Source organism: Lipotes vexillifer, unplaced genomic scaffold (genome assembly GCF_000442215.2).
Source record: "Lipotes vexillifer unplaced genomic scaffold, Lipotes_vexillifer_v1.1 scaffold1993, whole genome shotgun sequence".
Classification (NCBI taxonomy): Eukaryota; Metazoa; Chordata; class Mammalia; order Artiodactyla; family Lipotidae; genus Lipotes; species Lipotes vexillifer.
Window position 1 is genome coordinate 287,701 of NW_006770701.1, and position 12,020 is coordinate 299,720.

At 43.5% G+C, this 12,020-nt stretch overlaps 1 protein-coding gene across 6 annotated transcripts in view; it reads left to right on the forward strand.

Moving 5' to 3' along the window:
* CD44 (CD44 molecule (IN blood group)) overlaps positions 1-10,991 on the forward strand; it is an 87,176-nt gene extending 76,185 nt beyond the window's left edge. For 3 of the 6 annotated variants that reach the window (XM_007446318.1, XM_007446319.1, XM_007446320.1), the window contains 3 exons: positions 1,867-1,938; positions 4,051-4,129; positions 10,054-10,412. In XM_007446318.1, the coding sequence (XP_007446380.1) occupies positions 1,867-1,938; positions 4,051-4,129; positions 10,054-10,258 (356 nt within the window). In that variant the 3' untranslated portion in view covers positions 10,259-10,412. Of the gene's footprint in view, positions 1-1,866; positions 1,939-4,050; positions 4,130-10,053 lie in introns of all 6 variants that reach the window. The other 3 variants (XM_007446321.1, XM_007446323.1, XM_007446322.1) reach the window with 2 other exon arrangements.
* Positions 10,992-12,020: the final 1,029 nt, after the last annotated feature.

Sequence of the window (12,020 nt, forward strand, 5' to 3'; positions counted from 1 at the left end):
TTCCTTGGTTTTTTTCTTGGAAGCCTTCAGGATTCTGCAGTGGGGTCCTGTTGGGTAGGGAAAAAGAGTTGATTTTAGTGGGAATTTTTCACATTTCGCTTTGAAGCAGTGGAGGAAGCACAAAACACACACACACACACACACACACACACACACACACACACCCCAAAACTTTCACTTGGGTGCGTGTCCTTCACAGGATGTCGTAGAAGTTTCTTTTAAAACATAATTCCTCCGTCATTTTGTTTATTTACTTATTTTTGGCCGTGTTGGCTCTTCGTTTCTGTGCGAGGACTTTCTCTAGTTGCGGCGAGCGGGGGCCACTCTTCATCGCGGCGCGCGGGCCTCTCACTATCGCGGCCTCTCTTGCTGCGGAGCACAGGCTCCAGACGCGCAGGCTCAGTAGTTGTGGCTCACGGGCCCAGTTGCTCCGCGGCATGTGGGATCTTCCCAGACCAGGGCTCGAACCCGTGTCCCCTGCATCGGCAGGCGGACTCTCGACCACTGCGCCACCAGGGAAGCCCCTCCTCCGTCATTTTGATGAACCTCCCGTTCTGACTTTTGGATTCTTTATCTTGTGATGCTTCCTGTTCCTTCCAGTTTGAGATCCTTTATTTGTCTCCTTATTTGGTTTTGTAGCAGTAGAAAATGTTGTCTTCTAAGCAGTGCATGTTTCAGGGATACATTAACAGGCACTCTCCTTCGGGTGATTTTTCACAGACAGAAGGGGCCATTGCCCCTCCCACCCCAAATGCTTATTTTTTAATGCCTATATTTATATCTATTGAAGATATTGGATATGGTTTTAAGATTTGTCTTCAACTACCTGGAGCATTTGAATCCCCTAGGGATATTGTTAAAAATGAGGATTCTGACATTTGGGATGAGGCCTAAGACTCTGTATTCCCAGCAAGCTCCCACGTGAGGTTGCTGGTCCAGGGTAGCAAGATCCTAAGTTAAAAACAGAAAATTGTAATATTACTGTGTGCAAGCTCATACTGCTCGCTGCGTGACAGGCCAATAAATCAAGAGATGAGGTGTTGGGGCAAGGAATAGTGACTTTATTCAGGAAGCCATGCAGACCGAGAAGATGGACTGGTATCCCAAAGAACGACCTTGCCTGCGTTAGAATTCAGGCTTCTTTTATCCTAAAAGAGGAGGGAATAAAGTCAAACTTTTCCTGGTTTCCGGTCAGCCTCGGAAGGGATGTGTTAATTTCTTCCTTCCTGCAGTCATTCACAGGTGAGGCTGATCAGAATGTTTCCTATGAGTGAAACAGATATTTTACCATAATGCTCATTCCCTGGGAGGCAGGGTTCCCAAAGATGGGCCATTATGTATAATTCAAGCTTATAGGTAGCATCCCTTTAGTGATTGACTTGTAATAGAAACAGAGGTTCTTCCCTATTACAGTAACTGCACACAATTACCATTCTTGTGCACTTCTTTAAACCTCTGTAAAATGATGATGAAGTGGATTCTATTATTACCCCATTTTATGAGTGAGAAAACTGAGACCTAGAGAGGGATGACTTGACCCAGCAGATGTTGCTGGCAAGAGACAGAAGTAGGGCTTGAATCCAAGGCTGTCCTGCTTTACAGCCTCTTAAACACTGCATAGTACTGCTGCTGAGAATTCTCATGCTCTTGTAGAAAAATAACATTTCCAAACCTTAGCCTTAATCAAACCGAGTTTTTCTGGGGAAGTGTTTTTTCATGCAACACATTATAAATGTCTGTGGCTTGAATCTATACATAGCTTTACAGTGATGCAGCACATAGAGATTGGCCCTATGTGCTACTCTGTAAGGAACTCATGGTTATGCGTGCCAAACTTTGGTTGAGAGATGTTGTTTTTCTCTTTAGGGCACTCAAGTGGGAGTCAGGATCGTGGGGCAAACACAACCTCAGGTCCTATGCGGAAACCTCAAATTCCAGGTGAGTTTTGAGCTGTGAAGGAAAAATAATGCTAAAAGTGGGTCTCTCTGAATGTCCCAGAAAGGAAGCAGAGACCAGCTAGAAAGCGTATTCTCCTGCATGTCTAACCTTGAAGCTGTGTGGCTCCTCTTTTCAAGCTAAAGGGTGAATGAGAGCACCACAGCCTCTTGGTGGGAAAGGATGGAACATTCCTTTTTTCCTCGGTCCCATAGATTGACTGAGCTCATATTTAGACCTGTCCCTGGTCTGTCCCAAAGAAGCGCCATGTTAGTTACTACAGCTTCCTTCCCAAATGAGTGGTCACCCCAGGGGCTCCTTGTCATCCCCTGATCCTTTTCCTATCCCAGTCCGGTTATCTCTTTACTTCCGGGTTTGGGGTGAAGCGTGTAAATTTCCCCTTGCATTGCAGACAATGGGGAGATACAAGGGTCATGTTAGGCGGAGTGAGAATATTCTTCTGGCATAAAAGCTAAAAGAAAAACTACTTTTTCTCGAGGGACATTCTTTACTGATCCAGACAGAAGAAAGTTTCAGAATGTGTGATGTGCAGTGAGAAGCCTGGGCCACTTGGCTCCCTTGAGCATCAGGATTTAAGGCATTTGAGGCAAATTCTTTATTCCACTTGGGCTCAAAACTGGGCATTTGTAAAGGGGGATTACAATAAAGGAAGGTTTTTCCTAGGGTTGTAAATGACTCTTTTAACTCTGCTCTTCAGAGGTCTGCAGACTGAGCCTCCCTTGGGGAGAGGGAAGAACGTGGTGTGGGCGCATCCCCTTACCTCGGCTTATCTGAGCAGAGCACGTGGAGAGGGGGAGTGGGCTGAGCCGGGGAGGGGGGCGGGGGTATGCAGTTGGCTATAATCAGGCAGCAAGATTTTCCCCAGCTCTAGTGAGAGTGAATATGGAGCATCTCAGGGCTAGAACCCTGGGAAAAGAACAGAAATGGTAACTTCCTGTCAGCCTCCCCACCTCCTAACTCTACCTCCCTCCCCAGACTCACCTAACCAGGGAGAGGTCAGACAGAGGCAGTACTGAGCAGGAAATCAGAGGAGAATCAAGCTTCCCAAAGAAGAATGGCCAGTGAATGGCTTCCCATTTTTCTTGTTCCTTAAGCTTTAGTTCATTGCGTGGATATACGGCCCACTTTGCAATTGACTTGCAATTGTCAAGTCATATGTTAATCCTACTAAAGCTTGGTTTTAAAACATATAAATAACATTTTATTGGTCTACAAGTGATACATTACTTTTTGGAGACATTTTTGAAAATACAGCTAAACAAAAGTGTACAAATATAAATCCCTTATTATCTACCTCACCATCCAGAAATACCATGGTTACCATTTTCATGTATGTCCTGTTATTTTTCAATCTAATTTCTATAAAAACATGTAATTATACACACTGTTTAGTAAACTACATTCCCAACTGGTTGGCTACAGCTTTCCAATGTCATTAAATACTCTTCCCCTGTATCTTAGTACACAATACAATGGATGTACCCTAATTCGTTTAACCAGTCCCTAACTGTTGGATAGTAGGTTGTTTCCAACTTTATTATCACAAACAGCACAGTAATAAACATCTTTATAGCTAAGTCTGAGGTCCTATATATTCCTAGAAGTGTTAATGATGGATCAAAGGCTGTATATCTTCAAGGATTTTGACAAGTTTTGCCAAATGACCCTGCCCTATACACACAGGAATGTCCTTTTTCCCACCCTCTAGTGGCCTCCATTTTTGTTCCTTAATAAAATGTAAGGTGAATGCTCTCATATAGGAAAGTAATGTTCCTTTAATTTATTTAATAACATTGCACCAACGGCATCTACAGGTTTCCACAGGTCATTCTGCACATTTTTGGAAACGTGTTTTTCTTGGGGGGACTTGGAAATCTTGACTGATGATAAGAGATGAAAACAAGAGTCCTGTTGGGCAAAGACCTACAGCAAAATAATTCTTCCAGTATTATCTGGCTATTGACTGGACCTTTGGTTGGATCCATGTATAGAGCTGACTGTAATTCTTTTTTGGACCAGGTCAATTTGTAAAGTGCATTTCTGTTTTCACAAGCTTATTTCCCAAGTTCATGGATATCTTTTGCTTCCCACCAGAATGGCTGATCATCTTGGCATCTCTCCTGGCCCTGGCTTTGATTCTTGCAGTTTGCATCGCTGTCAACAGTAGGAGAAGGTAAGGGGATGCTCTTCAGGGCCTTCAACTTTGAAAGGGCATCATTTAAACTTGGGCTGTATAACTACTAAGTATAAAACAGATAAGCTACAAGGATATAGCCAATGTTTTATATTAACTTTATATGGAGTACAATCTATAAAAATATCGAATTACTAGGTTGTATACCTGGGACTAATAGAATATTGTAAGTCAACCATACTTTAATCTAAAATTAAAAAGCCTTAGGTGATACGTCCTTGCTACTCAGAGTGTAGCCCCTGGAACCAGCAGCCTCCGCGCCCTGGAAGCTTCTTAGAAAGGCAGCATGCGATGCCCTACCCCAGACCTGCCGTATCAGAGTCTGTGTTTTGATAAGACCTAAGGGATTCATGTGGACAGTACAGTTTAAGAAGCTCTGCTCTGGCATACTCCTTAGAGAAAGGAGACTGTGATTATTTGGACATCTGCTTTTAAATAGTGGTTGACATTTTTTGGTTCTTAATTTTGGGGGGATTAAGCTCATGGGGACTCTATGTGCTGAAAGTTGTGCAATATCTCACCAGGAAGACATAAAAGATATACTCATTCATTAAACACATATTTATTGTGAATTCATAGCGCACAAAAACGCTATATAGAGATTCAGGGGTTGGCCCTTTAGCCTGTCTGAGGCCCCTAGAAGGTTCTAGAACGCTTACCTAAAGCAGGTATTAGGTTTGTGTCTTTGTTTGCTGGGTTTTTTTTTTTTTTTTTTTTGGAATGACAGTATTTTCTGCTTTCTGGAAGCTGTCATTGAAAGGATTCAGGTTACGGCCTAGGTAGAGTTCCCTGAGACTGAGGTGTATGAGACAAAAAAAAACTTTCCTTAGGGAAGTCTGAAAAACGACAGCTCCCTAGAACTGGCATGTGGGCTGTTTTGATACTGTCAAACGTCCCCTCTCTCCTACCTCAACCAAGGCCTATCGTTTTGGGACGTACGCAATGCATATATACCTGATTGAGCTGTGATCAGGCTCTAGAAATAATGTACCTAAAATGAAGTGAAGGAGGACAGTAATTCTAGCACCAGAGGAAATGAGCTTTCACAGGGGTATTCCGGAAGTGTAATTCTAAATTTCCTGTTCAACGTGTTCTAAAGAGCCACGATTTTTCTCCAAGCAAATGCAGGGGAACATTTAACCTTTGGTAAACATGCCTTGAGGTTCCTTCTTATAAGGCAAAAGAATCTTACATCCAAGTGGGACCACATTGATTGTATCACTAGATCATCTAACAGGCCAGAAAATGCCCCTCCATTTGGGGAAAGACATGGAGAAAATTCTAGAATCTTTCTTGTTGGCTTTTGGAAAGCAAGAAACAGCTCATTTCATTGCCGTGTTACAGCCCATGCAGTATCTCTACTTATCGGAGGAAATCAAATAATGTCGTTTTACACTGGTACAAGTTAAAGAAAGTGCTTTTAAAGTCGAAGAGCTGTGTTGCTATCTGTACCTTTGAGGGCATAATAAAAAAAAAATTAGTCATGATAGCCAATTTTATAAGGAGCAAAAACTAGGAAAGTAAGTCTGAAAGACCTCCTAGAAGTCTCCCATGACTAAATGGAAAGAGATTTTTATTTTTTAGTTGAATTTAAATAATGCGATTTGAGGGAGCCCTTACAAAGAGTCTTTATCCTTTCCCTCGGCCTCTGTGTTTTCTCCTAGATGACTTTTGCTCAATTAAATATGAATTTCCTATTGTCAGAAATCAATCCTTTTGTTCCAGGCCCTAGAATGCACCACTTCTGCTCACATATACAGTCCATAAGCTTTGTGCACGTCACCATAGAAACGTTGGCCTCAGATGCTCGCAGCGTGGGGGAGAACTTGGAGAAGCATCTCAGTTGTCCCCAGAGCAGCTGGAGTCCCTGCAGTGTAGCTGGTTAGCTCCTGTGTCGCTTCTCATCATGTCTGCAGCAAAAACGGGCCCCCTTGCTTTCCTCCCCCTCCTGCCAAGACCAGTGGTCACCCTGGCAACAGGCAAACAGGGACACAGGAAACAGGAGCTGGCACAGCAAGTGTCTCACAGGGAAAGTAGCTGCTTGGATGCTGTAAATTACTATGTCCTGATTTGATAATCAAAAACAGATTTGCCACGTAGCTAAAGGGTGGTTAACAGCTGCATAGGCCCCTGAGTGTGCAGTGTGTTTCTAAAGCCGCCAGCCCATTTCTAATCCTCTTAAAAGGCTGAGGCCTTTCTGCTTTGCGCGTTGCATTATAGAGGGATACAGAATCCTATTTTCATCAAAGAAAGTTTGGTTGAAGATAAGAAGCCTACAGCAGCCATTCATTTATTCAGCAAACCTCTTTTGAGGGGTGGCTACGACAGTCAATGCTGCAGAGAAGAGGAAGACATTACAACGAAAAGGGGACCATCACTTCTCTGCAAGAATCTTGAGATTTCGTGACACTACTGGCCCGTTGAATTTGAGTCAGCTAATGTTTATTGAGAACATTCTCTGGGCCAGGCCCTGTTTTGTTAATTACAGTTAAAAGATAAAAGTGGAAAAGCATTAATTGCTGAAGTGGAGGTGGGAGAGTTCAACACGGGCTTCCACGAGGAAGTGATCCGTGAGTTCCATCATCTTAAAGCTGTAGCAGTGTAGCTCACTGTAATCTCTGCTCACCCAATCTCCTGCCCTCTACAGCAGAGCTGTCCAGTATAACTTTCTGTGATGACAAAAGTGTTCCACATTTGTGCTAATACACAACCACTAATCACTTGTGGCTACTGAGCCCTCATAATGTGGCTAGTTCGACTTAAGAAGTGAATTTTCAATTTCATTTCATTTGAATTAACTTAAATTTAAAGAGACACATCTGGCTGGTGGCTGCTGGATGGAATGGCAAAGCTCCAACACAATGCAAAATAAATCTCTAAATATCTTTAAGGACTGTCAAGTAGAAGAGACAGAAGGTCAGTTGTTAAGTTACTCCCCACCCACCCAAGTCTTTCAGGATAAATTCCCCCATGCCCTAAAGATATGTTACCTGGGTCCTAAACCCCACCCGCTCCTGGCCAGGCTTCGGTCTGGCATCTTCTATAGCGCGTCGTCACTGCATCCTCAGCTAATGCCTGAGATTGAAGGGGAAAGGAGATACAGGCAAGAGGCAGATCAGTAAAAATCTCTGACCTTTAGAGTCATAAAGTCATAAAGTTGCAGATCCGGCGTAGTTCCTGCCATACCTCGCGTGATACGCTCGACTTCTTGGACTCAGAAAAGAGGTTAGCTGGATCACCTCTGAAGTACCCTCAGCTCTAATGTTTCTTTTAACATTCCTATAACTAATAAGAATGAAAAAATGAGAACTTGCTTTTTTAAAGTGCTTATGAAATGCCCGGAGCACCAAATATTGGGCTGAGTTATTTATGAGCATCACCCTGCCCTCCTGAAAGAACTCAGACAAAAAACAGAGACCATGAATCCAAAGGGAAATGGGGTCAGGACCAAACCCAAGGCCAATATTCCTAAGCCCTTCACGTTGAATGTTACCCACTTTCAAAATCAGCTTCGTTTAGGGTAATAACATTACTCCCCACTTCACCCCCTTGCACAAACATTTTTTATGAGTATAAATCACTTCCCCACAATATTTTATCCAACTTCTCAAGTACACATTAGGTAGGTGAATGGGATTTACTTTAATAAGACACCTTTTCTCCAAAAAACATCTGATGCAAACTATTATGTATGGAATGGATAAACAAGGTCCTACTCCATAGCACAGGAAATTGTATTTACTATCCTGTGATAAACTACAATGGACAAGAATATGAAAAAGAGTGTATATGTATATATGTATGTATAACTGAATCACTTTGCTGTACAGCAGAAATTAACACAACGTTGTATAAATCAACTACACTCAATAAAATTGAATTTAAACAAAAAACTATCAAAAACAAAGAACATATGAGATACCCCCTGGCAATCTGAAAAAACAGAAGCAGCGTCCACCTTTGGCCTTTTCCATCATCTTCAGAGTACGTATAACAAGGTGGGTGGAGGTAGCCAGAAGAAACAAACCAAACACATTTCATGTGGCTCTGGTTACATTAACAATTACAACAAGTGCTTCTTGAACATTTACTGTGTTCCAGATACTGTTCTAAGTGCTTATCCAAGGCCTCGGTTTCCTCACCCCACGTTGTTCAGAAGAGCAACAAACAAAACAGTGGTAGACTTATGTATCCAGTGCCAGCCTCTGTTTCAAGGGATTTTCACAATCCTTTGACACTGGTACTCTTAACAGCCTGGTGTTACAGATAAGAAAGCTGAGGTTCAGAGAAGTGAAGTGAGTTGCCCCAGGTCACACAGCGTTAAGGTCCCCAAACCAGGCCTTCCAAGCCCCTGCTCTTGTCTATATGGACTGTATCCGTATGTCCAGCCCCACAGACCATCACAAGTCAAGCACCCTTCTTCCCCCGAGCCCTCATCAAGCGTCATGCGAGAGGAGACAGGATCAACCTCCTATTCAGGATGTATAATGTCTACTTCCCCAAACAAGGGATTAAAGCTTATGGCCTTGGCAGTCCCAGAGGGAATGGCCCATGATCATGAATAATAGAAGCTTTGTCTGTACAACTCCACATATCCAGTGGCAAAGTGAACAATTCCGACTTCATACTGTTTCCAAATCTCCAGATGGTTAGTAGCCTGAATAGAGTGTGGCAGAGCCCAGGCTTTCGGTCATAAAAGCCTAGATTTGAATATTGACTCCGTCCCTCAAGCTGGTTTCTAAACCTCCGTGAACCTCAGTTTCCACTGCTGTATGATGGGAATAACAGCTGCTTTGTGAGATTATTGTAAGGATTACGTGAAATTACATGCAAAGTGCCTGGCATTCGGGAGGTGTCCAATAAATGCTATCCCATTTCCCCTCATCCCCACTCCGTGTGTAGTTGTGAGGGTCTGCACCTTTGCTTTTGTTTAAGCAGCATCTGACTTCTAGATGTGTGGCAGTGATTATGTTACAGGAAAGAGGAAGCATTGCGTCAGGCTGGGTATGATAAGGCAATGCTCTGACCCAGCAACAAGGCCAAGGTCATGCATGCTCTTCCATAGAAGACCTTCTGCATTTGAATCTTAAGTAATGTTACTGAGAAATCTTAAAGTAATAGTGAACAACTTGCCTAGGAGGTAGTTAAACCTCTTATATCCGGGGTTATACGGCAGTTAACCAATGTTAAGAGAAAAATCAATATGGCCTTATACTTCTAGAAAAGAGTTGTCTCATTCTTCTTGGTACTTGCAGTAATAACCCTGACAAGGCCCACGACGTGTTGACCGGGAGAGGAAGTAATGGGACTTCCTTGAATACGCAAATCAGAATGACTTACAGTCTTTCCGTTGATGGTTTATCTGAGCCTGCAGAAACGGCTGGAGTTTAAAAGAGGCAAACATTTCCCTTCCGTGCTATGGTGGAAGGAGAGTTAGAACTTGGGAGTCAGACACACCGGGGTTTGAATCCCAATTCTTTTAGTATTTGTTGAATAACCTGGGGCAAGTTATGGAACTGTCTAAGCCCCAAGATTTCTTTGGCTGTGATAATGGGATAATAGCAGCACTGGCTTCCCAGAGCTGTGACCACTGATTCTCGAACTCAAGTGCACATCAGAAAGCCCTTGAGGGTTTGCTAAACCACAGATCCTGGGCCCATCTCCTCGAGTTTTCTGATTCAGTATGTCTGGGGTGGGGCTGAGAATTTGCATTTTTAACAAATTTACATTTGTTAAATTTTGCTGCTGGCTCAAGGACCTCACTTTGAGAAGTGCCACTTGTTAAGAGTCAGTAGGATGAAACATACTCAGATTGTCATCAACTGTAGTGATGGTGGCAGTGACAGTGACGATGATAATTGGGTCATTGCACCCATTTCTCACGTGATTTTTTAAATTATTAGGTGTGGGCAGAAGAAAAAGCTGGTGATCAACAATGGCAATGGCACTATGGAGGAGAGAAAGCCCAGCGGACTCAACGGAGAAGCTAGCAAGTCTCAGGAGATGGTGCATTTGGTGAACAAGGAGTCGTCAGAGACCCCAGACCAGTTTATGACCGCAGATGAGAGGCGGAACCTGCAGAATGTGGACATGAAGATTGGGGTGTAACACCTACTCCATGACCTTGGAAAGAAACCATTGTCAGAGACATAATCTTTATAGGGAGCTGGGACACTTCACAGATGCAATGTGCTACTGATTGTTTCATTGGGGATCTTTTTTCAGCATAAAATTTTCTATTCCTTTTTGGGTTTTTTTGTGTGTGTGTTTTGTTTCTTAAAGGCAGTTCCAATTTATAAAAACAGCATTGCTTTCTGAAATGAGGGCCCAGTTAATCGTCGGCAAGAATTTGACTGTCCCAGTTCCCACCTAGAAGCCTTTCACCTCACCCTGGGGTGTGCTATGGACGGCTTCTAGCAAAAGCCACACATCCATCTTCCTGGTCTTCAACCTTCCCTCCACCCCACCGACCAGGGAACAGCCACCTGCTAAGGACATCCCCTAGGGCTAGGAGGGATTGGTCCCTGGGAGGAAATTTGAATGGGTCCATATTGCCCTTCCAGCAGCCCAATCCCTGGACATTTCTTTCCAGTGGGGTAGGGGAAGGGGATGCACTGGTCATACATCCCCTTCTACAGACCCCCTGGAAATTTTTCAGAAGCTTCTGGAAAATACCCAAACGTTGAAGCTATTTATCTGTCGTAAGATATTTATCTGTGTTTTTGAAATATGCAACCCTGGAGGTCCTTTGATCAGAGTGATTGTTTTGTTGTTGTTACTTTGTCAGAGGCATAAAAGCGTTTTTACCCTAATTCATAATAAACACCTGTACTTCGTCCACTGTAACCCTTTGTGCTGTGATCCTTCAGTTTCTTAACCAGCAAAGTCTGGGTCCCGACAGTTCATCAGGGAGACATGAGAAGGTCCTCCTTGCAGCTCTTCATCTCAGAGCTAAGCCCCCAGTCAGGCTCACTCACCCACATCTCACAGAGGATCAAGGGCGGTAGCATTGTCTTATTTCTGAGGCTCTGAAGGCATTCTGTCCTGTCTTAGAACCAGAATTGTGAGAGGAGGAGCTTCAGCTGCTCTTATGTATTAACGTCTCCCTAGTCTCTCCCCTGAAAGGCTGTAAAAAGTCACATCAAATTTGTATGACCCACCATTTGTGATGTCCCATGTCCTAGATGCTGACCCTGTTCGTGATGTCCAAAAACAATATGGAAGTGTCTTCTGACCTTTTGCAATAAAAGGAGAAACCAGTGGAAATCAGCAAGCCTAGACAGTACCCAACTGATCGACACAGGTTGGGAAAGTGGGGTAGGGAACAGTGCAGATCCTGTTGGAGGATTTTTATGGCTGTATTTGCTTATATTTTCCCAAGCCAAGTCTGTCCCCAACGCAGTTGCTACTCAGGGTTAAGTTAAGTGCCTGGAGAATCCCTCAAAAGGTTACAGGGCTTTTCCCACCATTGGAATCTTATCACCAGATAGGCAGCTTTATGGCCAAATAAGAGAATAATGGCTTTATCCCTTGCTTGGCAAGTCCTCTGTGGTCTTTATTTATAAATTGAGGAAGCTCCGTTGGTCCTGGAACTTCCAAAGGCTACTTGTAATAGAAGAAATTGAATCTGTAAAGTAAGCGTTCCTATAAAATGGGGCCCATAAAAAGTAATCTGTTTCCTAAATTGATCTGCTTAACCGGCAGTGTTTCTCCGCCCAAACGTGAAGAAGGAAGAGAAGAAAAAGGTCCCACGTAGGTCAGGGCTGGGCTTACACCGAGAATTGATTCTGAAGGATACACTTAAAGGAGAGAGGCCGGCCTTTTGCTCATTCTCAACCTCTGCTGTCCCCTCCCCACCCTCATACCCCCG